The sequence below is a fragment of the Lissotriton helveticus genome, chromosome 7, assembly GCF_964261635.1.
Source record: "Lissotriton helveticus chromosome 7, aLisHel1.1, whole genome shotgun sequence".
In the NCBI taxonomy this organism is placed as follows: Eukaryota; Metazoa; Chordata; class Amphibia; order Caudata; family Salamandridae; genus Lissotriton; species Lissotriton helveticus.
Genome location: NC_136068.1, coordinates 547784450 through 547810808, shown reverse-complemented (window position 1 = coordinate 547810808; position 26359 = coordinate 547784450). Strand labels below are relative to the sequence as shown.

The 26359-nt window shown below is 44.9% G+C and overlaps 1 protein-coding gene across 1 annotated transcript in view; it reads right to left on the bottom strand.

Annotated features, from left to right (window-relative positions):
* The window catches only part of LOC144769164 (extracellular calcium-sensing receptor-like), a 156963-nt gene extending 135488 nt beyond the window's left edge, over positions 1–21475 (bottom strand). The window contains exons 1-2 of the mRNA XM_078653178.1: positions 21470–21475; positions 11842–12678 (exon numbers count right to left, since the gene is read on the bottom strand). Coding sequence (XP_078509304.1) covers positions 11842–12678; positions 21470–21475 — 843 coding nt within the window. The remainder of the gene's footprint in view (positions 1–11841; positions 12679–21469) is intronic.
* Positions 21476–26359: the final 4884 nt, after the last annotated feature.

Genomic DNA, 26359 nt, shown 5'->3' with positions numbered 1-26359 from the left:
ATTCTCGGCATTGTTAACTACCTTGATACTGGCTACCTTCTTTTTTGGAAATTGTAATTTCTTTTTTAGCTGAGCAGGTTCCTTGTCTTTGGACTTGGTGTGCTCTTCTCTTTGTTCTGATCGTCCTCTTCTTTCCGATTTCTGCGAGGAAGTCTGAAAAGATTGAGAGGGACGTGTATCAATGTCTTGATATCTATCAGGCTTTTTTATATTATCCCTATTTCTAAGGTTATATCTTTTCCCAGAGGGGTCACTCTGAGGTGACCTGTGTCTTTGGTTTGGAGATTTTTCTCTTCGCCTAGGAGACCTTCCTCTGGACTGGAATTTCTTTTCTTTAGGATTGGATTGTTTGTTTCCATCCCAGTTCTTTTTTGGTGATGTAGAATTATTATTAAAAAATATTTTTTCAGGACTTTCAATTATTTGCGGTTTTACTGGTATTCCACCTAAACTATCTCGACCTAGTTCCTCATAGGATTTTTCTATGATTCTGGCAATTTCAGCTGGTTGGTCTGCTATATCTGTCTCTTTTAACCTCTGGCGGATCGCCACGTTTGCTGCTTCTCCTTTTATGTTGGCTAATAGTATAGCCGAGACCTGCTTGAAGTCTTTTAGTAATTTCATACCAAGAGTTAAAGCGGGTTCAGGACCATATTCATCTTGAATTTGTTTTAGCACATCTGGTATTACCGAAATGGATGGAACACCGTGCGTTTTTGTGTAGATGGAAGCAAAGACTGTACCCCAAGTGTCACAGTCCTCAATGTGTGGTGCGATTCCCATTGGAAGACAGATAGTCAGAATCCTGTGCTTTTCTAGCGGGGTGGTGTCTGGAAACACCGCCTCTATTTGGGTGATTTTCTGCGCTAGCCAGAATGGTATTTGTTCCCGTTTAGCCGGTACTTTACCTAGGCAGGACTGGATGTTCTGTGGTGTAATTTTATTTGTGTTCCCCTGGTGAGGGGTCAGCTGTGGGAGTTTAATCGCTGGCTGAATTGTTGAAGTCCGCATCACATATTGGACTAATTGTCTGTGTATTTTTATTAGCTGTTTTAGCTGTGTTAAAAGGTTTGGTGCAGACATCCCATCGATGTCTGGATGTGGTGTGTATCCGGCTAGGACCGGCCACGTTGCTCCTGGTCTACCTAAAGGACCGAGCCTGGTGATGTGATTATTATGTTTTAGGGCGCCATCAAATAAGAGCAAATGCTCTTGAAATTTGAGTGGTGCTTCCACCTCCTCGAAAGGAGTGTAATTTTCAGGAGGTTCCTCTATTTTGTAATAGTGGAAGTACTTTGTTACAGCATTTGCTGCTGGAAAATTTATTCATGAATAGTATACCTCTGTCTGCCGATATTCGTGTGCCTCAATTACGAATATGACTGTACCACCTCTAGGTGTCAGTCCATTTTCTATAAGTTTTATGGTTATAGATTTTCTTTTAATGACCGGGATGAGTATTATATCCGGGTCTGCGTCTTGCATGGTAGCATCAGCTGCTGCGAGTTCAGTTGCTAATCTAACTGCCTCTCTTTCATCCTCATTGTCTGACATTTTACTGTCCAAAAGGTTTTTTCTTTTGTTTGCAGATCAGGTTTCTTATGGAAACAAAGATTAGATGCACAATATTTTGGAACTGTGTATCCTTCAACGTTGACTTGTACCAAGAACCATACATAGGAGTTCCCTCCTGCGAGGTCTGGCGGATATAACCTTTCACCCACTCCAGACGTCTTTGGAGTATTTGGGAAAAGGGGTCTGAGTGAGAAAGCACGGCTGAGTTACTCTAAATGTCTTACGTTAGTTTTATCGCCCTTTCCAAACACGTTGGGCGCCATGTAGTGTAGTTCCTATCATCCCAATAGGCTCTGCGCATTGGAATAATACCTACAGCAGTAAAGGCCTAGACCAGACGTTAACTAGGTCTACTACTGTCGATACTAGACTTAAAGTTTTGGGTTTGCCAGCTTAGCTCAGAGTTCACTAGAAACTTTCTCGAATGTTCAAGGAGGACTTAACTTCCCTGATTAGACAAGAAGGGATTTAGTTTCTGACAACCATAGAACATGACAACTTTGCTCTCCCCTAATCAAGAGTATATCTCGAGAGTCGTGTGAACAAAAGGCAATTTATTTTACTCAGTCAGTACGTGCATTCTTAGTCTCATCAGATTGTAGAGAAAAGGAAGAGACGGGCGTGTTCAATAAAAAGGTGTTATTTATTGATCAGTCTCTTTTCTCATACAAGAGAAATGGATCGATATTATTGCAATACTTATAGTTAAGTAAAGTGCATACATTAAAAGCAATAGTATAAAATAATACTGTAAAAACATTGATATGGTTTCTAAGCCATAAGATGTTTAAAATGAATAAAATATATTACATACACATATACATTTGACTAAACGTACTCAACTGGTGTTTCTAAATACGCCTACCCCGTGTACCTGACCTAAGTCTAATATGTGGGCGGGAATAGAAAGTTACAGTTTAAGTTAAGTTTGTTTTTGCCAAGTGAATAACTAAAGAATTCTCTGTGAGGGGTTATTCAGTTCTGTACCTGGAATCTAGGTTGAATGAGGGATGGTATCTCTCGTCTCTGGTCTCGATATTCCAGGCTGCCTGCGAGGGCTACCCAGAAACGCCGGTGCTGGATTTCTCGGCAGGAGAAAGCAGCTTCTCTCAGCGCGTCAGAAAGGCGGAGCTGCGCCAGCGGGGTCTGCTCTGCTCTTCGCTTCGGCAAGTATGGCTGCTCCGTCTCGTCACCACGCGTGTGTTTGCATAGGGCAATATCGGTAATATTTATACCTTTAAGGTGCCAAGATTGACGTAAGGATGGACATAGATACGTCAATAAGGATGTCATACGACTTGCTCGTTAGCACATTCTTTTACTGAAGTTCTCGGTGAAATCAAAACAATGGCCGCAGGGTTTTGCCCAGGTTGTCATAGGTTTGATTTGTTATGAGAACTCCGTATGCCTTATCAGGGGCTGGAGGAATATCGCTTGTCTAATTAGATCGCAAGCGTTATGACCTAATCAGATAACATGTTCCTGTGCCGTAGTGTGACTGCGTCAGATAACGGTATCTGCATCATGGGGGTTTTCTGCCTCATGGGCTGACTACTTAGTTAACTTGTTAGTTTGTTAACCAGAATAGGGTCAGGAATAGGGGGATCGATTCAGAACCTATAGGAATACATCACACACCATGCCATTCTAGTTTGAACCCAGCCTTGGACCGGTTTCGGACTTTCAGCCCTCATTAGCCAGGATAGCTTGATTCTAGTGGTATGGAGAGAAAAGAACTCACGTCTGAGCATACCCGTCCCACTCGGGGTGACAAATGCAAAAACCACAGTTGATGGACAGAATGCAGAACAATGTCATACATTCACCCCAGTACAAATATCTGGGCCTAAATCCATTGTTGTTTTTTGCTCACCATGCCATTCCAGTTTGAACCCAGTCATATGCAAATAAGTCTTGACCCTGTGCCCTATTGGAACAGTCCAGCCTAAACTGCCAAGCCACAACCTCCCTGGACTGGAAACACGCATCCAAGGACCGGTTTCGGTCTTTCAGCCGTCATCAGCCAGGATAACTTGATTCCAGTGGCATGGAGAACACGGGACTCAAGTCTGAGCATAACCGTCCCACTCGGGGTGACAAATGCAAAAACAAAAGTTGATGGACAAAATGCAGAACAATGACATACATTCACTCCAGTACAGAGATCTGGGCCTAAATCCATCATTTTTTTTCTCAAGTTGCCATTCCAGTTTGAACCGATCCATATGCAAATCCATCTTAACCCTGTGCCCCATGGGGACAGTCCTGCCCGAACTGCCAAGTCAGGTCCTCCCTGGACTTGAAACAAGCATCCTAGGACGGGTTTCGGGCATTCAGCCCTCATCAGCCAGGATAGCTTGATTCCAGTGACACGGAGAGCACGGGACTCACGTCTGAGCATACCCGTCCCACTCAGGGGGACAAATGCAAAAACAACAGTGATGGACAGAATGCAGAAGAATGCCATACATTCACCCCAGTACATAGATCTGGGCCTAAATCTATTGTTTTTTTGCTCACCATGCCATTCCAGTTTGAACCCAGTCATATGCAAATCAGTATTGACCCTGTGCCCCATGGGAACAGTCCAGCCCGAACTGCCAAGCCAGGTCCTCCCTGGAATGGAAGCAAGCATCCTAGGACCGGTTTCGGGCTTTCAGCCCTCATCAGCCAGGATAGCTTGAATCCAGTAGCATGGAGAGCACGGGACTCACGTCTGAGCATACCCGTCCCACTTGGGGTGACAAATGCAAAAACAACAGTTGATTGACAGAATGCAGAACAATGTCATACATTCACCCCAGTACAGAGATCTGGGCCTAAATCCATCATTTGTTTTATCACTATGCCATTCCAGTTTGAACCCATCCATATGCAAATGAGTCTTGATCCTGTGCCCCATGGGAACAGTCCAGCCCGAACTGCCAAGCCAGTTCCTCTCTGGACTGGAAACAAGCATCCTAGGACGGGTTTCGGGCTTTCAGCCCTCATCAGCCAGGATAGCTTGATTCCAGTGGCATGGAGAGAACAGGACTAACGTCTGAGCATACCCGTCCCTCTCGGGGTGACAAATGCAAAAACAACAGTTGATGGACAGAATGCGGAACAATGTCATAAATTCACCCCAGTACAGAGATCTGGGCCTAAATCAATAGTTTTTTTTATCACCATGCCATTCCAGTTTGAACCCAGCCATATGCAAATCAGTCTTTACCCTGTGCCCCATGGAACAGTTCAGCACGAACTTCCAAGCCAGGTTCTCCCTGGACTGGAAACAAGCATCCCAGGACCGGTTTCAGCCTTTCAGCTCACATCAGCCAGGATAGCTTGATTCCAGTGGCATAGAGAGCACAGGTCTCACGTCTGAGCATACCCGTCCCACTCGGGGTGACAAATGCAAAAATAACAGTATTAGACAGAATGCAGAACAATGTCATACATTCACCCCAGTACAGAGATCTGGGTCTAAATCCATCGTTTGTTTTCTCACCATGCCATTCCAGTTTGAACCCAGCCATATGCAAATCAGTCTTGACCCTGTGCCCCATGGGAAAAGTCAAGCCTGAACTGCCAAGCCAGGTCCTCCCTGGACTGGAAACAAGCATCCTTGGACCGGTTTCAGGACTTTTAGCCCTCATCAGCCAGGATAGCTTGATTCCAGTGGCATGGAGAGCACGGGACTCACGTCTGAACAAACCTGTCCCACCCGGGGTGACAAATGCAAAAACAACAGTTGATGGACAGAATGCAGAACAATGTCATACATTCACCCCAGTACAGAGATCTGGGCCTAAATCCATCGTTTTTTTCTCACCATGCCATTCCAGTATGTACCCATCCATATGCAAATCAGTCTTGACCCTGAGCCCCATGGGAACAGTCCAGCCCGAACTGCCAACCCGGGTCCTCCCTGGACTGGAAACAAGGATCCTAGGACCGGTTTCGTACTTTCAGCCCTCATCAGCCAGTATAGCTTGATTCCAGTGCCATGGAGAGCACGGGACTCACGTCTGAGCATACCCGTCCCACTCAGGGTGACAAATGCAAAAACAACAGTTGATGGACAGAATGCAGAACAATGTCATACATTCACCTCAGTACAGAGATCTGGGCCTAAATCCATTGTTTGTTTGCTCACCATGCAATTCCAGTTTGAACCCAGCCATATGGAAATCAGTCTTTACCCTGTGCCCTATGGGAACAGTCCAGCCCGAACTGCCAAGCCAGGTCCTCCCTGGACTGGAAACAAGCATCCTAGGACCTGTTTCGGGTATTCAGCCCTCAACAGCCAGGATAGCTTGATTCGAGTGGCTGATGACAGCTGATAGCATTTGGCTTGTTCCCTGGCTTTCCTATGTCATGTTTGGCTTTTATCATTTCACAGCCAGTTGGAATCAGGGTGGGAGTGCCAGACTTTAAGGATGTTGGTGTCAGACTTTTAGGATGCTGGTACTTCTTCAAGGTTTTACCAGACACGCTCCCATTCTGCCTGTTAGACAAATGAACGAGAATTATGCATATTATTAAGTTCAGTTCTGGTGAAGTGTGGAGGGCGTGAGGTATTTCCTGGCTATGTTCTGACATAGCTGTGGCACTAATGGCTCCATCTACACAGAGTGCAGCATAACATTCAGTTGCTAGAATTTATCCTTGGGTACTGGGTCACCCATCTTCTGGGTTCTTAGGTCATGGCATAGTTCCAGCATTTGTTTTCTACAGTTCAATTCATTGATGCTGATGTACTTGAATGTTAAAGATTTTAACAACTTCAGCAAAACAAGGAATGCCTTTTCCTCTGCAAATAGGCACAACGTTCATATAGTTTTGCTACATGAGATGGAACCGGCATATCTAGGTGTCACCAGGAGTAGAGGTGCAAAACTATTCTCCTCCTATTCTCAAGATGTAGCATACTGACCTATAAGGAGGTAAATATTATCTTTCAAACCTCTAGTTTGCTGATGGGAGCTGATGAGTTTTCATGTCTGGCGTTTGGCATGGGAATAAGATTTTGCTTATGCATAGTTATTTTACGAATGTTGACTTGCCTGATTTCTTTGACAGGCTCGGTTCTTAAAGCCTAAGACTACTGTGTTACCTGTGGGGGCGATTGCATTGCGATGTTGGACACAGCACTTGACAAATTGGTAGCATCCTTCGACATATCAATTATTGACCGCTAACATTTCGGATGATTTTGCAGTATCAGGAATTAGGTAACTCCTGCCAGCATCTCAATCCAGGTGTTCAAAGTAATGTTTACTATTTTCAAATGTTGATACTCACCTCCATGTAATATACTGTAATACTGAAAATTATTTTAGATCATTCCAATGGAGTTGCTAAAAGACAGTAGTGCTTTCCAGTTCCTCTTTCTCCTTCTTTTTTCTTCTTTTATTATCACACCGTACATAGTGTGAGTTTAAGTACAGTGAAGTAGTACGGTTGGATCGGGTAGGTATTACTCCAATGAGACCCTCCCCTTGTGTGAGATAGCTAAATTTGCACATTCCCTCTAGACAGCAACAACACAGTGCACTCACCTGCATCTGCATTTATCTGCATATTGATGGGTCATCCTGGGCAGGAGGGAGGAGAGGAGGTAACACTTCACTTGAGTAGTTATTGTCCTGTCTCCAAACAAAGGGCTGATTCACCCCAATAGCTAGGCTGGAACACAGGATGAGGCTGAAAAGGGACTTGTGCACTTCAGAGAGTTATTTTGAAGTCACCCCCTACATCAAAGGCACTTTTGGGTATCAGTACATGGGCTTTCAATCAAACAATCAATAAATCAGGAGTTTATAAAGCGCTCTACTCACGGTGAGGGTCTCAAGGTGCTGGGGGGTGCAGCTCCAGTTCAGTCGAAGAGCCAGGTTTTGAGGTTCTTCCTGAAGGTGTGCAGGGTCGGGGAGGGTCTGATGGTGACTGGTAGCTTGTTCCAGGCTCTGGCTGCGACGCAGGAGAAGATTCTTCCACCTGCTCTGGTTCTGCAGATTCAGTGGGTCTCTACGAGGACGAGGTCGGCGGAGCGGCGGTTCCTTTTGGGTACGGGGAGGAGACTCTTTCGTTGAGGTATTTGGTTCCGATGTTGTGGAGGGATTTGTAGGCGTGAGTAAGCAGTTTGAAGGTTACTCTCTTCTTGACGGGGAGCCAGTGGAGGTCTTGTAGGTGTTGGGTCATGTGTTCGTGTCGTGGGTTTCCGAGTACAAGCCTGGCTGCGGTGTTCTGGATGGTTTGTAGGAGAGTTCTGTTGATTTCGGCATAGAGTGCGTTTCCGTAGTCCAGTCTGCTGGTATGAGAGCCCGGGAGACTGTTTTCCTGCAACCGGGGGGGGGGGGGGGGATCCATTTAAAAGTCTTGCGGAGGATGCGAAGGCAGTTCAAACTGGTGGAGGCGATGGAGTTTATCTGGCAGGTCATGGTGAGGGTGCAGTCAAGGATGATGCTGAGGTTCCGTGCATGGTCTGTGGGGTGGGCGGACTCCAGAGGAGGCGGGCCACCAGGTGTTGTCCCAGGCGAAGGTGGAGGGTCTGAGGATGAGGCCCTCGATCTTCTCCGAGTTGAACTTCAGGCAGCTGTTTTTCATCCAGGCTGCGATGTGCTTCATTCCTCATGGAAGCAGAGTCTGGTGTCTTTGGGGTTCTTCGTGAGGGAGAGGATGAGCTGGGTGTAGTCCGCGGAAGATACTATGCTGAGCCCATGCATCTGACGAATGGCGGCGAGGGGAGCCATGTAGATGTTTAAAAACCTGGGGCTGAGAGATGATTCTTGTGGTACTCCGTAGTTGATATCTGCGGGTTTGGAGAGGAAGGGGGGAGTCTGATGCTCTGGGTTCTGCCAGAGAGAAAGGAGCTGATCCAGTTGAGGGCTGTTCCTCTTACCCCAGCGTTGTGAAGTCTGGCTGCGAGGGTGCGGTGTGAGATGGTGTTGAAGGCTGCGGAGATGTCTAGTAGGATGAGGGCCATGGTGTGTCCCTGGTCGAGTAGCATGCGGATGTCATCAATGTCGGCGAGGAGGGTGGTCTCGATGCTGTAGTTGCTGCAGACTCCAGACTGGGAGGCGTCTAGGATAGAGTTCTCTTCGACAAAGGTGGTCAGCTGAGTGTTTACTAGTCTCTTGGTGACTCTGGCAGTGAAGGGGAGGAGAGAGATGGGCTGGTAGTCTTTCAGGTCTGTCAAGTTGGCCGTGGGCTTCTTGAGGAAGGGTTTGACCTCCGTCCTCTTCCAGTTGTCTGGGAAGGTGCCGGATTCGAGGGAGATGTTGATGGTCCATCTAAGTTCGGGTGCGATGGCAGCGGTGGCTCTGTGGTAGATGTGTGGTGGGCAGGGGTCAGTGAGGGCTCCTCTCACCTCCTAAAATCAGATACTGAGTTGGACTTGTGACCAGGTGCGGCTGTCTCTACATTTGCACATTGTCAGAAGGACTGCTGTGCTGTGTTGGCCTGCTGCTTGCTGAGTGCTGAGAAGCAGGATGGACTGCCATTCTATGACCTGCTTGTGTGTGCTAGCCTGCTGCCTGCTACCTTTTTGTGTGCAACAACTGTTCTCCAAGGGCTTGTTAGATTGCCCCCATTCCTAAAAGGTCTCAGGGTCATCAAAGACTTTTGCCACACCAGCGCTGCTGTGGGACTGTGAGAGTAGCAGCATAAACCTCAACAGAATCTGTGCTCCACTTCTATAAAAACAAACTTTCAACCTTGGGAGGCCGACGCTCCCTGCCCCAATTCCATGCTCTGTAAGTGGATACTCCAAGTGAAAGCAGCATGTCTGGCTGGGTGCTGAGGAGATCTGGTGGATTCCCTTCAAACGAGGCATGCAGCAACTATGCCAACCCCGCCCGAGCCGCCTTAGGCCATCCAACGCCAGAGAACCGATTCCCTTGTTCTCAGCATCTGAAGCAGGAACGGGTTCACAGCAGACCTTACAGGTCCCAACAGCTTCTGTGTTCCAACTGAATGATGGTGGAGTCTGCCTCATTATTGGCGCCATGTTGTTTCAACTCCTCTGTGGTTGCGCCTGGTAGTGTAAACCGCTCAGTGATACTGTGACTGCCTGATCCAAAGCGAGCGCTCTTTTGACACTCCAGAGTTTGTTAATATTGCATTGTTGCGTACTTTAAACAAATGTTTTGAAAGCCAGTGTACTATCGACAATCCACCGTTTGCTAATCTTGCATTTTTGCCTACTTTAAACAAAATGCCTTGAACATGAGTGTCCCTTTGACACTCAAGAACTATTGAACACTGTGATTCTTGGTATTCTTTAAAATGCATATCTTGAGAGATGCTGTGATATTTTTATCATTTGGATCTCTTTTCATTAATAATAGAGAAAGCTAGTTTTCTGAAACTGTGTGAAGTCTTTTTGTGATGTTACGCTGATTCTGTTTCATGTTGATCCCTTAATTTAAGTTGGTGTCAAATGTTTTAAATCTCCTTCTATTTGGCATAAGCCTTCACTCAGATTCAGAAAGGATACAAAATTCTGAAAATCTTGGATTAATGCTGGAATGGTTTATGTATTTGATATTTATCAGTTTTTTGTCATCTTCAGAACTACAAGCAAAACTTAAAGTACACCCTTGAGAACTTCACAAATATGAAATCCTACGTGATATAATCCTAAAAACCTTTATTAATGTGTTGCTCATGACCACAACTGCAGAATCGATATTTTGCTTACAAACTTGGACATGTTCCTTCTAAAATGAATACAATGTGTATTGGTAAGATTGATTATTTGGATAAATTGACTACTACGGAGAACTACCTTCCACCTTTTCTTATGAACAATTGAAATAATTTAGTTTTGTAATATTTTAGATTAGTTAACCTTTACTCTGCACCATACTAATGTATATGTACTATACAACTGTTTGTGTGTTTATGGACACTATGTCAATTCTTTAAGGCTAAATTTCCTGGCACTCCGATATGCTGGCATTTTACATTTGATATTCGTTCATTGTAACATTTAATTCATAAATGTCCAATTGTATTTAGGTTCTTGGAGAAGTACTTGGATGCAATTGGTCAACATATCAAGGACGCTACTCATATAAATTCATTATCTTAATGGCTTTTTTTTGCCTTAACCTTTTCATTATCATAGTCTCAAAATAAATTATTTGATTTCACTGTTTTATCTGCTATTAAGTATATCATTTAAAATTTTAAATAAGCCAGTTCCTTATCCATTCAGTACTGGTGGATGTGAATTACTTTTACAAGGAAAAGGGTAAGCCCTTATTACTTAATTACATGTGACATCTTACCGTCAAAACGATTTATCACAACCACTTGATTCTGAAGTTTCCAAGGATAAATTGTTGACTTCTTATATTTTCTGTATTTCATAAGGCTTTTTGTATTTATGGTCATATTTATAAAATATTAGAACCCATTTATTTACTGCACGTCATTTGTAGTTCACATTCTTTGTTTCCCACTTTTTATTTAACTTTGAGAATGCTAGTTCATTATTAATTACTCCTTTTCTCTTGTCAAGTTTAATATTATGCACTATTTTGGAAACAATGTTGAACGTGTATCATTATATAGTAAAATAATATATAATCTGAATAGAGTCCCTCTGTGTTAGTGGTCATGGCTGGTCCTGACATCACACTGCGTTGATACCACATAATGATAACAATGACTGATTTCCGGATCTGCTGACACAAGCTCATCAGGTGTTACATTCAAAATATTAATTGAATGAAATTAAACACAATTTAAAAAATGGCCTTGCAACCTATTTTTAATCCTAATAGTACTACAATCATCTATAATTATAAAAATATTGCTGTCAATCCTAAAACCTCTAGGTCCTACATTTACAGGGGCAGTATGATATTAGTCTAGTTTTATTTGTCTTGGATGACTTACAATAGGTTTCATATCAATTGTTATCATGACACTGAATGACTAACAACTAAAAATCAAATATTTGTGGGTCCAGCAAATTGTTGCTTTTGGGGCTCCTGTAGTAAACAAAATAGCAAATGGATATTGGCAAAGATTTCCTAATGACAATTACAACTTCTAGACATTACCACCATCTGTATAACAGTGTTTTAAAAATTATCCAAATGCTCTCTTTCCCCAATCATATTTTTGCATTATTATATACAGCAGATCATTACTCTGTGTTGCCTAAATTGATTCATTATTCAAAGCATCATTCTCTTTCACTGTAAGATTTTTCCAGAAAATGATATAACACACTGAATTGTAAAACAAGATAAATATTTAAGAGTTTCTCACTTGCCAAGGTTGAAATTCTGGATACTTTGCACATGTTCCGTTGGCAAATGGTCCTCTTGTAGGTATGCAACACTTTAAATCATGTAGGGCCTGTGATAATGCATAGATGGCATTATATGCCGCATAGGAATATCTGAAGTTATTCACATCATATTCTGACACATCTAGTGTTTCCAATTTTTCTGTTTGGTTACAAAATCTCTTTCCTGGTGTCCCGTTTTCAGTGGTTGGTCTGTTCAATTCCTCCAGCCATTGGCAGTCAAAGGCATGCTCCCAGAACAACTTCATAAAGATGTCATTGACGAATTTTGATGGATGTATACTATAAAGGAATTCCTTAAACATTGGGATCTCTCCACTATACACTGCAAACCCAATTGTACCATGCAGCGTTTGCCACAAATCTTTTATGGAAAATACAGGAGAGGAAAACCAACTGGTGTTTGCAAGCCAAATTTTACCAACAATCTTCTTTGCAGAGATCTCCTGAAAAAATTGAATCATCTGCGGTGGAAAGGTCAAGCACACTATAACTTTTACCGTACACTTTTGTATAATGTTGATGATATGAAATAATGATTTCTGTGTCATCTTTGTAGCTAGTGTTTCAAAAAATTCAATACATATGCCATTCTTAGGAGCTTCGTCCATTAGCTTTTGACCATTCTCAAGACCATAATCATTGTCTGAAGCCAGAATTCCAATCCACTTCCAACCAAAGTGAAGACAGAGCTCAATGAAAGCATTGGCCCGAGATCCTGCACTTGCAATGGTCCGGAGAAAAGATGGAAACTGTGCTTTGTCACTTAGTGAACCCAATGCTGCACCATAGCTTATCTAGAAAGGTGGAAAACGCTTGCATTATGAATATGTAACACATTTTATTTTAATACTTGATTGTCTAATGTGAGTTGTGGAATACTGGTTGTTTGACATAACAGTATCTACTAGAGAATTTAAAACCTGCAACAGACTGGAGAACAAAATCGTAATTTTAGGATCTAAAATGTTGAGAGGTTCTTCCTGGTTGGTTTATATTTAGGCACTCAGTTATAAAGACAATAGACTGTATTAATTTGACTGGTAATATATGTGCAGTCTGATTATTAAAATGGAACCTTTACATTACGTTTTCTGACAATAAATAATCCAAAGCATTTTATGATTATATTAACTTTCAATTGTTTCCAAAGTTTGCCAGATCACTTTTGATTCCAGCCAAAGTGTGTTTTGAATACAAATTTGCTTTCTGGAGTCTCAAACATTATAACGAATAGGACACTTTACATCGCATGTGTTTACAATGCATGCCATTACAACACAGTTGTTACAACAACCACGTTGTTACATTGCAGTACATTACAACGCAAGTCATTGGATTGACTTGCTGTAGGGGGCAGGCTGGACTTAGGAATAGTATAATTTACTATTCCAACTCCACGGTGCACAACAGTGGGGAAGATGTTGAAATGGAAGATTCTACTCCTTATATTAGCGGGCCCCATACAGCAAGTCGATGAAATGACTTGCGTTGTAATGTACTGTGATGTAACAACGTGGTTGTTGTAACGACTGCGTTGTAATGCATGCAGTGTAACACATGCAATGTAATGGCTGTTTCCCCAATATAATAGAAATTGTAAATTTCTTAAATGTTATCCTAAGAAATTGAAAATATATCAAAAAGATCTATTTTGTGAGATTGTATTTATGTAACAGTTATCAACTAATTGTAAATGACAACAATTGATCAATTGCACACGTGACATATGATTTATAGTTTGGGAAAAGAAAATGTAACAAATTTTACACAAACAAAGGAAATCCTTTAGCTATGTTTTTAATCCTAAACATATACTTAATATATTAATTTTGTTTGTTTGACTTGTTTGGTACTATTGTTTTTCAGTTTTCTATATAATATTCTGTTTTGTTTTATCAAAAGCATCTTTTTACCTACACATTGTAAATTAGTTCTTGTTCACTGTACTTTTTCCTTGTGTCATCGATCAAATTCAACAGGAAAAATTGCATTATAAATGGTGCATTCTCTTATAGTTTCCTACCTATACAGATCATCTGTGTTTATTATAAAGAGCTACTTTTTGACTAGATTACATTTTAAGCCTAGATTTTCTCAAAATAACAGATTATGTGGACTATGCAGCACAACAGCAATATTTACTTGGCATTATGAAAAAGCCAGAAAAGCACAATTTATAAATATACAATGAAATCAGCATTAAAACAAAAATTTCACTGCAATTAAAAAGTCTAAAACTAGTGTCAACCAGTACCTGTTACACATACATGTGTGGGCAGACATAATCAGAGAAACACTGTTCACAAGTGTCCTAAGAGAAACATCAAACATACCGATCATTATTAGTAAAAACATAAAAGACTATACCAATCATGGTCCCTTTGAATGTGTTTAGATAAAATCATAAATTTGTGAGTTCATAAAGCATAACATAAGATTACGATCTTAAAAACAGTATCACTTCATCCCCTATTGCACAAGGTCAGGCCATTGATCTCCTATAGGTCTCCTAATTGGAATACTGCACCATAAATAGGATGTTACAGAGGCACATATTAGAGGGGATTGAAATTGTTGCAGGAAAGTAAGGGCCAGAATGATACAACTCATGTTATGTTGTTTAAAAATGGGTCTCAGAAATAATAACCTAGGAGCCTTAGAAAACCTGCAAAACCGTGTGAAGTGTAACATACATTAAGTCGAATGGTTGTCACAGGGGCATTTAGTCAAGGTGTGTGACCAGTCGTTCATATGTGGAGAGGTAGCAATACACTTAATTTTATTGAACCTAAAACATATTAGAAAATATCGACATTGAGTGTCCAGAATTGATGATAAATAAGGTTAAAGACCCCTCTCTAGTGTCATCTCGCAATATGCTTTAAAACCCATTTTGTTTCTAGTTCCTGATAATTTCTGAAGCTCAAAACGTTGAAACACATATGTTTGAGCACTGCTTCACTAACATCCAACATTTATTCAGGATCATCAACGTCGTTTGGCCTGTTTATCCCGTCACATAAGCTCCTAATATTCTTTAACCAAGGTTTTTCTAGTGCCGCTCAAGTAATAAACAGTCTGCAACTACTCTCCTGTTTAAGGTTGTCTCTGGTTTAGTGTATATATCAGGCCACAAGAGTAAAGGTTTTACTCTAATGAGATCTTCTATGTATGGCAGCTTTAACTCAGAGTGGCATAGGGCAGACACACAACTTGCCGTCATCTGTAACAATTGTCTTAGGCATGCTTTTTCTTGCACAATTAATTTCTTCACACAGTCTATTACGCATTGGTTGCTTTGGCAAATCACACCTAACTACCTGACACATCTAAGTTCCTCTGGAGTTGAAAATAACGCCCAGATAGGAAAACGTATCTGCTTGTTTTACGACAACACCTTGGATACTAAACCCTTTCTTTATTGAGGTAGATGCTTCACACATCATTATGAATTACTTCTTGATGTTACCCCTTGGTCCAGATCTCCTATGTAAGCTGAAAAGTAATCCATCAATAGCTGGAGCACAATGGTAGTGCATGGCATCAGAACAGTGTCATCCATATAAAGAATCACTGGAACTGGATTGTGGCCAACCTGGGGTATGTCCTTGCCACCCCCTCTCGCAGCTTCTTCAAATTATTAGTATACAATGTGCAGAGGAAGGGTGAAAAAACACACTGCTGTCTTAATCCCCTAGATATGGAGAACTCCTCAACACACTCCCTCCCTACTCCATTTCTGACTCTGGTAATGATACCCATGTAGATGTCTCTGATGATGTTAATTATATTCACATTCACTTCAATAACCCCCATCAAGTGCTGCAATTTACTAGGAGATGGCACAATCAAACACATTTGACAAGACCATTAAACTTATGTAAATTGAGTCCTTTTTGGCAATTGTATATTCTAAGATTATTAGAAACAGATTATTACACTGCTCTATGGTGCCCATGTCTCTTCAGAAACCATATTGACTATCTGTCAAGATGGCATGTTCATCCGCCCGCATCTCCAGTCTTCCCAAGATAACTCCCCGGAACGCCTTAACCAACGCATCCAATAGGGAGATCGGGCAATAGAATTATGGCTCATTTTGTTCTACCTTTTTAAAAATGGGGATGATCAGTGACTAGGACTATGTATCCAGTTTCCCGGTTCTACAGGTTACTTTCAAAACATTCAATAATATTGACCCCAAAAGTCTATATAAGTCTTGAACACTCCATACCCCAACATGATCGCTGACCTCATTGCACCCCACGCCCTCGCCTCCACAGACTGCATCCTACATGGAGACCTAAACTTTCACCTGGACAACCTCGATGACCCCAACACCACCGCCTTCCTAGGGAACCTCAGCAACATAGGACTGAAGCAACTGGTCACCCCCCCTACGCACACAGCGAGACACACACTCAACCTCATCTTCGCAGAAGGAAACAATGTCTCCTACAACCATACCACTGAACTCCCCTGGAAAGATTACCACTGCATCCACTTCTCTTTCAGAAAACCTACAGTGCACAAGCACGCCCACCGCTACCTCCGTGGAAGCCCCACCACCAATGACGCCAGACGCTAACAACACGGCATGCAACCTCCATCGATGGATCACAAACTGCGCCAAAACACTTGCCTCCCTCAGGAAAGCCACAAGATGACACATCAGGAAAGCAAGTTGGTTCACCACTGCACTCCAAGAATCCAATCACTCCTGCTGATGACTCTTAAAGACATGGAGGAACAACAAAACTCCAGAAACATGCACTGCCTACAGAGCAGTCACCACAACACACCACCAACTCATCAAATGAAATCCACAAAGAATCTCATCAACACCCAAAACTCCAAAGAACTCTTCTCCATCATCAAGGAATTCGCCAAACCCCACAAGCAAAATAACAGACATACCACCCTCCCGAGATCTTTGCCACAGACTCAGCACCTTTTTTCACCTCAAGATTAGGATGACCTATGACAACTTCAACAACCAAGACCTCCGCACCGCTGCACCTCTCACCTTTAGCGACGCCACCCAACAGACTCTACTCACTTAGACCCCTATCATGACAGAGGACACCATAAAGACCATGAAGAGCATCCACTCCAGAGCACCCTCAGACCCCTGCCCACCAGCCGCGGCCGGTAGTGTGAGTACCGGCCGGGCGATGACGTGGGGAGGGGCAGGGTGGGGGGTAGTAACGTATGGATTACGGAGTTTAACAGGTAAGGAAACATATAAATAAATAAAATGAATTTCGTTGCGTGAACTGCATCACAAAATGCGATGCAGTGCGCGCAACGAAATTTGTTTTATTTATTTATATGTTTACTTACCTGTTAAACTCCGTTATCGATACATTACTACCACCCCACCCTGCCCCCCTCCACACGTCACCACCCGGCCGGTACTCTCACTACCGGACGCGGCTGCTGCCCACCCCACATCTTCCACAGAGCCACCACGGCCATCACCCCAGAACAACGTTGGACGATCAACTGCTCCATCGAAACTGCCACATTCCCCGACTACTGGCAATGTACCAAAGTCATCCCCCTCCTGAAGAAACCCTCTGCAAACCGACGAACCTCAAGAACTTTAGGCCCATCTACCTGCTTCTATTCTCAGCCAAGGACATTGAAAAAGCTGTCAACACTCAGCTAGCAAACTTCATCGAAGCCAACAGAGCCCTTGACATCTCCCTATCCAGATTCCACAGCAACCACAGCACCCAGACTGCCCATTTTGCTGCCACCAATGACATCCGCTCCTTCCTTGACCAGGGCCATATGGCAGCCCACATCCTCCTGGAACTCTCAGCTGTCTTTGACACCATCTTCCACCGCACACTAGTCACCAGACTCCATGATGCCAGCATCCGAGGAAAGGCCCTTGACTGGATATGCTCATTTCTCACAGGCAGAACTCAGCGAATCAGACTCCCGCCCTACCGCCCTACCTCTCGGAACCAACAAAGACCAGATGTGGAGTGCCCCAGGAATCCTCCCTCTTCTATATGGCCCCCCTCACAACCATCATCAGAAACCACAGGCTCAACATTGCCTCCTACACCCACGACACCCAGATCATCCTCTCCTTCACCAAAGAACCCAACAGCACCAGGCACAACTTCCAAGAAGGGATGAAAGCCGTCGCCACCTGGATAAAGAAGAGATGCCTGAAACTCAACTCCGATATAACAGAAGTCCTCATCCTTGGCTCCACCCTTCTGCATGGGATAACACCTGGTGGCCCCCACCCTTAGAAATTCCCTCACCCCGAAGGGCCACTCACAAAATCTCAGCATCATACTAGACTCATTGTTCTTGATAAACCGCCAGATCAATGCAGTATCCACAGTCTCCTTCAACACCCTCCGGATAGTCAGAAAATGTTTCAGATTGATCCCAACTGAATCCAGAAAAACAGTCAGGCTCGCCCTCATCAGCAGCAGACTGGACTACGGCAATGCTCTGTACTCCGGAATCAACAAGAAACTACCTCCAGACCATCCAGAACGTCGCAGCCAGACTGATCCTAGACATCCCACATCACAACCACTTCACCCAAAACCATACCTGAACAACTGCCTCTCCTTCAACGCACCCAAGAGACACCTCCGATCAGCTGACCTCTATCTGGCCACCATCCCACGCATTACAAGACCAGAATGGGAGGAAAGTCCTTCACCTACCTCACAGCCTCGGGCAAGTCTCTACACTGCTCCAGTTCAGGGTTTTTTCTAATTTGTAGGTGGTCCCCTATAAAAGCGCTGACGCGCGTTGACGCATTTATAGGAGACCACCTGGAAATTAGAAAAAATCCATGTACAAGCTGCCTTATGAAGCTAGGATTATTATTGTAATTTCTCCTTTCATTTCCACTGTGATTTAATAACGTCATTGCCAATAATTGTTTTCTAGGGTTTGATATGAATGTAAAAAAGTAAGACTATTTCAACTGGATATATGACCGAACATTGGAAGTCTCTCTATGTTAGACTGGGGATGGTCTTTTCAAAAGAGTCTATTTCTCCTTGCTGTGTTTAATATGTGTTGATTGTCTGTGGTATGAATGTAGCATGCTTGATAGATCAGATGAGAGACGATCTTGGTGTTGTTTGATATTTCTAGCACTCAATGGAGCCGCCCCCACTCAAAGCCCGAGCGCCTTGAGACCCTCGCAGGGGAGCAACTGCACTTTACCAACCATGATTGATTGATGGAACAGATCTGAGGGAACCCAATCAAGATTTTAGAATAGGCACATTTACTGTTTCTTTTAATGTACTGGTGTGTTCAAGGGCAGTTCATGCCTCTTTCATTACAATTATTTTCCTATTTGTTAGTGTACGTTTATAAAGTCTTCTGCATTCCACAATCTTGATAAGAGCTACCTAATGCAGACTTTAGTGTCCTGTGTGCCATCGTGCATTCCTGGTCAAATCAGACTTTGTTTTGTTCTCTCCTACTGCTAATGTTTTTAGTGAGCTCCCATTTAATGTAGGTTGATTTTTAAATAAAAGCCTCTTTTTTTCTAGGTTATAAGCATTTTCATCCAGAATAATCTTAAACCATAATTTGTTGTCCTTTACTAAATTTACCATAAAATCCTACAGGGTTCACCTTTGCCCATTTTACGTTATTGACTATCATTTCAATATCTTTCACTTTTACATATGATTTAAGGTGGACTTCCCATAGCTGACGGTCAACCTGGAAGCTTTGGGGGTAATTATCACTAAAAGATTTTGGGTGGGTTTTAAAAGTATAAATATGTTGTCTCATATTTTTCGATATTGAGTGGAAATCCATCCTAATTTTTTACCCTCAGGCATTAAAGTTTTAATAAAAGGGACTATAGCTTACTTATTTCATTTGCAAACCCCAAGCTGTGTTTTAGGAGGACACGATTGATCATATTGCCATAAACCTTGTGTGTGGAAAGCGTGTGATCATTGCCCTAGTTATCGCAAAAGCCACATACCTCCCTAGGAATGCACACACATAAATGAGCATTAAAATCCTTGCCACAAATTTTGATGTTTCTTATTTATCTAGTTAAGTCTCTATCTAGCCTTTCGATCACAGCACTTCTTCAAACACTAAACAATTGTTATAAAAATTCACACACACTCTCCGTACTCCCTGTGAAACTTCAATTCCAATAGACTGGAAAAAAGAATCACAAGACTGATATTTTTATAAATGGCCTCGAATTAGAGCATGCTGTAGTAGGTAGATGGTATATGAGGTAACCATTAATATGACGGGGCTCCTGAAGACACAAAATCGACAATTTATTTATCGCGTTTAACCATTCGATGTTGTCCAGTTTGGTGTGGGGCCTGCTACATTCCAAAAGATAAGTCTTGGCTAGGGGCACTACACCATTATATCCCCTTGTGACACACCACAATTATCCATCCTTTCTTTATCATAATGCGGAATCATTTTAGTCAGATAAAACAGAAAATCGATCAGAAATCATTACATTAAAAAGTCGCGCAGCGTAGAGGAACATCTAAGGGGGCCTATAGGGCCTATGGTGTTTTGGGCAGGTGCACTCAGAAATACGGCCAGATGCCGATTAAATAACCCATGGGTACCAGCCTCAGCTGCTCATGGTAAGGCAGACCTATTTGTGCAAGCGCGAAACACCCTGAACAATGAAAGAATATCTAAAATTAATAATAATAAAAAAATTTATAAATAATAATGAAGATACTTGTATAGCGCACAGCTACCCCAGATGCGGTGTCCCCGCTCTAGTACGGACAGAAGTAGAGATAGTGGTCAGTATACATTTAGTCATTGCGACGAAAAAGCTAGGTTTTCAAGGCCTTTCTAAATTACTGTTCGGACTGCAATGCGCGCAATTGAGGAGATAGGTTATTCCAGCATTTAGAGGTTCCCACCTCAAATGTCCTTCAACCCATTCTGGCCTTTGCGAACCAGGGGGTGGTAAGGTATTGTTTGTGGTTAGACCTAAGAGATCTGTTCTGCTGGTAAGGACGAAGTCTCTTCCTCAAGTAGTTTGACCCCCTACCTTGAAGTGCCCGAAAAGCAAACGTAAGGGCCTTAAATTCGATGCACTTGGCCACAGATAGCCAATGCATCTATCTCAGGTAAGCGGAAATACGTTTGCGAAGAGGGACCTTGCAGACCAGTCTGGCTGCTGAATTCTGCTCTATCTGGAGCCTATGGATCAGTCCAATTGGCAGACGCATGTAGAGACCATTAGCATAATCAAGATGGGAGGTGATTAGAGCATGCACAACGGTTTTGCGTGCTGACTCAGGCAAGAAATCAATACCTTTTCTAATGATTTTTACCTTGCCAAAGCAGGCCGCGGATACCTGTTGGACATGGGTATCAAGGGTAAGGTCTTTGTCCCACCTGACTCCTAGATTCTTAACTGAATCCTTAGGAGTAGGGGGATCCTAAATCAGCTGGCCACCATAATGCTGAAGAGGGTACTACAGCTTGATTAAAATACAGGACCTAATAGGAGGAGCTGCGCCAGTGACCAAGATGGCCGCATAGGGACCGGCTCTGCTGGCCCTCCGCTCCTGATACCTCCATCCTGTTAACTATTCTGTGTTCCTGCCTCACCTTCGGGTGGAGGAACCGCTCCGGTGCTGGGGTGTGCAACTCCAGTTTTCGGCTGACGCCCTGCCCGCCCTAGAGTGCAACAACAGCGGGCACTGGGGCGGGGCGGGGCCGGTCTGGTCAGAGGCCGGTCTGACTTTGTTGCAGGTCCCTGGCGGGATCAGAGGCTGACGCGTGCCGCAGCTGTTGAGGGGCACTGCACTGAAGGACCCCGACAGGGGCTCAGTGTTACTGTACTCGGGCCGGTCTGTATTGTTGATGCCCAGCCCCAAGGAGTCATTGGAGTCCTGCCTAGCCTGGAGGCGCGTGAGGGTGTCCCTGAAGCCCCGGGTGCTTGGGCCCGCGAGACAGCTGGGGTGCGGGCTGCCAGGCCAGGCACAGTATCTGTCCTGCTCCTGAGGTGGTGTTGCGGTGACCAGCGGCGATTTTGGACCTTTCTGGCTGGGCCCCGGGAGCGCCTCGACGGAGTGGATCGGGAGCTGATTCCCAGGACCGGAGGTCCCTGCGGGGCGGTAGGTCGGCCGCTGGCAGGATTGAGATGCAGGGAACCTCTGGATTGTGGGGAATGCCGAGGGTCTATTAGTACTTTTACGCAGAGGGCCCTGACTCTATCTGCTCATTGATTGGGAGCAGTGGTGAGAGGGGGGCAGAGAGCCGCTTCCTTCCGGGTCATTTTGAGAGGCCGTGGGTGAGATTGCTGTCTGGATTTGCCCCTGAGGAGATTGGTGGTCTCGTCCTCTGGCGAGGCCCGGGGGGTGTTTTGGAGTGGTCTACCGGTGAGGGCCGAATGGTGACGACGGTGGTGACCCTGGGCCCATCCTGATTCGGATACCGCTGATACGCTGTCTGTCTGGAGGTGGAGGCGCGGCGGCAGGCTGCCTAGTGTGGTGTGATGGTGGCGAGAGTGGACTCAGATAAACTGGGGACAAGTCGTCGAGAGGGGCCAGGCAAATCCAAGCTAATTAACTGGATCGCTATACTTTCCCCAAGGGATCGCCGGGTGAGACCAAGAAGGGGTCTGCCGGGTGTCCGGAGGATATCCTTGGGATGGCAGAGCCTACTATGGCGGATCTTCTTGCTGCGATCGCGGGAGTGCAGACATCCCTGGGTCAGAAAATGGAGACAATGGACGGCAAATTGGATACTGTCACCATTGAAATGGGACTTTTACGGGCAGACCTCACAAAAACCAGCGAGAAAGTCAAATCTCTGGAGGTGAAGGCCACGAGTCTTATCGATGATGTCAGCACATTGCTGCAGGAGGTGCCGGATCTTCATAAGTCAAGGGATCTTACTGACCGGAAGCTCGATGAATATGAAGGGCGGGCACAGCGCAATAACATCCGCATTTTAGGTGTGCCAGAGAAATCAGAGGGTCCTACGCCAGATTTGTTTGTGGGGAATATCGTCCTCAAGTATTTGAAGCCTAAAGGCCTGAGCAAATTCTTTCTCGGAGACCCAGACCTGGGGTGAACCCCCGTCCCATGATAGCCAGAGTTCTTAACTTCCGAGACCGGGATGTTATTCTTCAGGCGGCTCGCACCTCGGGCCCATTGGCATTTGAGAACGCATCCCTCCTCTTCTTCCCGGATTTCACCCAGCTGGTACAGAAACAACGGCAGGGCTTTTTGTGTCGGTCAAGAGGAGACTGAGGGACAAGGGTGTGAAATATACAATGCTGTATCCGGCCCATCTGCGAGTGGAACTGAATGGTAAGACTTGGTTTTTTGACAATCCTGAGTTGGCGGCAGACTGGCTGGACAGCTCCCAAGTGCCGGAGTCCGGGACAGGTGACGCGGCGGAGGCGGAAGAACTATTAGTGTGTAAATGTGTGGCCGTGGGGACTCACTATGACTCTTAAGTAGCTTTTGGTTCCACAGGAGCAAATATTTGAATCCCCTGTTTATCATTGTAAAGTTTGCTTTCCTCGTACAAATTGTTTTTACAGGGGGGGCTGTGTGGTTCGGGGGTGGGTGGGTGCGGCGGGCCTGTAAGTGGGTCCTCCTCCGTTTACTACTTTTAGCTAATCTTAGGCTAGCGTAGGTTAGTTCGGGGTGACAGGCACACTGCGAGTTGGGGATGAGCGTAAGCTGTTAGCAGGGGTGCAGGGAGGGGGGTGGTGGGGGGTGTTCGGGGTTTGTTTTTGTATTATTGTATGTGGGTTTTTTTCACTCTGGGAGCTATCACGCTATTTTTTTTTTCTCTTGGAATCGTGATGTCCTCTGTTAAAGGGGTGGTTGGGATCTCCTCCTTGAGTTGGAATGTGAATGGGTTGGGGTATGGTGCGCCAGTTGATTCGGAGGCACTCCCCAGATGTGATGTTATTGCAGGAAACTCATCTTATGGGAAGGCGATGCATGGCTCTTCACAGGGGGGGCTATAAGTTGGTTGCGCACGCTGGCTTTACAACTGGGTCGAGAGGCGTCAGGATTCTGGTTAAGAACACCTTCGCCTTGCCCACTTGGACCCATAATAGGGGTAGATATGTCGGCATTTCGGGGCTGTGGGAAGGGAGAACTGTGACCCTTTTGTCTGTTTATGTTCCTCCGGCCCTTCAGGCTGATACCTTTCAGGATCTGTGTAAGATTTTATTGACGTTGCCTGTCGGGTTGTTGATTGTTGGTGGCGATTTTAATGCAGTTATGGATGGGCAGGCTGATAGGTGTCCGGCTCGTGAGTTGTTGTTGTCCCGGAAGTGGTTGGCTGATTTTGTGGAAACTGTTGGACTGATTGATGGATGGAGGCTTAAAAACCCCGGTGATTCTCAATACACTCATGTCTCGGCAGCGCACAAATCCCTCTCCAGAATAGATTATGTACTGGTGCCTGTGGCTCTGGCTGCGTGTATTTGGGAGGTGCGACATTTGGCTAGGGGGGTTTCGGATCATTTACCTGGTTGGATCAGTTTAGACCTTGGCGGGCGTGATGTGGCCAGGGTCGCTCCTATTAGTGCTTGGCGGTTCCGAGACCCAGCGGCTAAGAAGGAGATAGTGCGTGTGGCCGATAGTTATTTTCAAGAGAACGTAGAATCGGTGGACTCCAAATGCTCCCTATGGGAAGTGTATAAAACTGTCCTGAGAGGGGAACTGCTCTCGTATATTTCTGGGAAGAAAAAGGAGGGGCGCGCTGCGATTGATAGGGTGGAATCGGAGTTGCTTGTTCTGGAACGGGAGATGTCACTTGCCTCCACCCTGGCGGGACTGCATTGCCTGCGTCTCCTCAGGGATGAGTATCGGCGTCTGGCCCGAGATAGCGCGAGGTCGCAGCTGGCAGATACCCAGAGTAGGGTGTAAGAGCACGGGGAAAAGGCCGGGAAGCTGATAGCTTGGTTGGAGAAAGGGGACTGGGCGTCGCGGTTCGTTCCGGTGCTGCAGACGACTGGTTCGGATAAAATCATGAGTCCACAGGAGATTGTGGATGCATTTGCTACCTACTATAGGAAGGTGCATGCGGCCGAATGTAACTATTCGGAGTCCGAAAACGCAGACATGATTCAGGACATTCCGATGCCCGCTCTTACGGAGGAGGACAGGGAGTTTCTTGACTCTCCATTCACAGATGATGAAGTGGCGCAGGCTATTAGAGGGGTTTGTTCTGGTAAGGCTTCCGGTCCTAATGGGCTCCCCGTTGAACTCTATAAAGTAAACGCAAATAAGTTGGCTCCCTTCGTCAGAGGTATGTTTGTGGAGAGTAGGGAGAGGAGTCAGCTCCCATACGATCAACGTGTGGCGAATATCATAGTCCTGCACAAGGAAGGCAAGCCGACGACGGAGTTTTCGTCGTATTGGCCGATCTCATTGTTAAATGCTGAGCCAAAAGTCTTGGCAAAATTATTGGCGACCCGACTTGTAAAGGTCATTACGACGCTGGTTCATCCGGACCAGTCAGGTTTTATGCCTCGCTGTAATATGGCTCTTAATCTACGCAGGCTGCATGGGGTCCTGGGAGGGGCAGCCCATATTCACGAGCCGACGGTTTTATTATCGCTGGATGCCACTATGGCATTCGACAAAGTGGAATGGCCCTATCTTTTTGCTGTCCTGGAGTAGATGGGTTTTGGCCAGGAGTTCGTGTCCTGGGTCTGACTTTTATATTCTGGTCCATTGGCTCGAGTAGTCGTCAATAACCACAGATCGGCTGACTTTGCTTTGGGGAGGGGCACCAGGCAGGGATGTCCTCTGTCCCCGCTATTATTTGCATTGGCGCTGGAGCCGATGGCAGCCTGGGTCCGTTGGGACAGGTCGATTAGGGGGCTCCGGTGGACACCTGAGTGGGAGGATAAGATATCGCTTTTTGCGGATGACATTTTGTTGTATTTGACGTCCCCTCGAACTTCGCTCATGGTTTTTTGGGATATCCTGGAGGTGTTTGGTGAGTTTTCTGGCTTTGCCATTAACTGGGCGAAGTCGGTCCTTTTTGTCTTAAGTGGAGATCCCCCGGAGGTCCCCCCGGGTTGTCCGGTTAGACTGGAAATGGTGGGGTTCAAATATCTTGGCGTCTTTATATCCAATAACTTGCTGCCGCCCCTGGTCCGGCTCCGACGCGATGTGTCTCGATGGAAATCGATTCCTCTCTCCCATCTCGGCCGTGCAGTCCTGTTCAAGATGATGGCTCTGCTTCGTTTTCTGTACGCACTTCAGAACTCATTGGATCCGGTTCCCTCGTCGTATTTCTGGGAGGTTGAGTCTCAGCAGAGACAGCTTCTTTTGGATGGTAGACCCCGAATTGCATTTGCGAAATTGACGCTGCCGTGGTACGATGGGGGGATCAGTCTGCCCAATCTCCACAAGTATTACTGGGCGTTACAGCTGGCGGCGGTTAATCATGCCATTTACGGTTCGCCGCTGGATCCGGGCT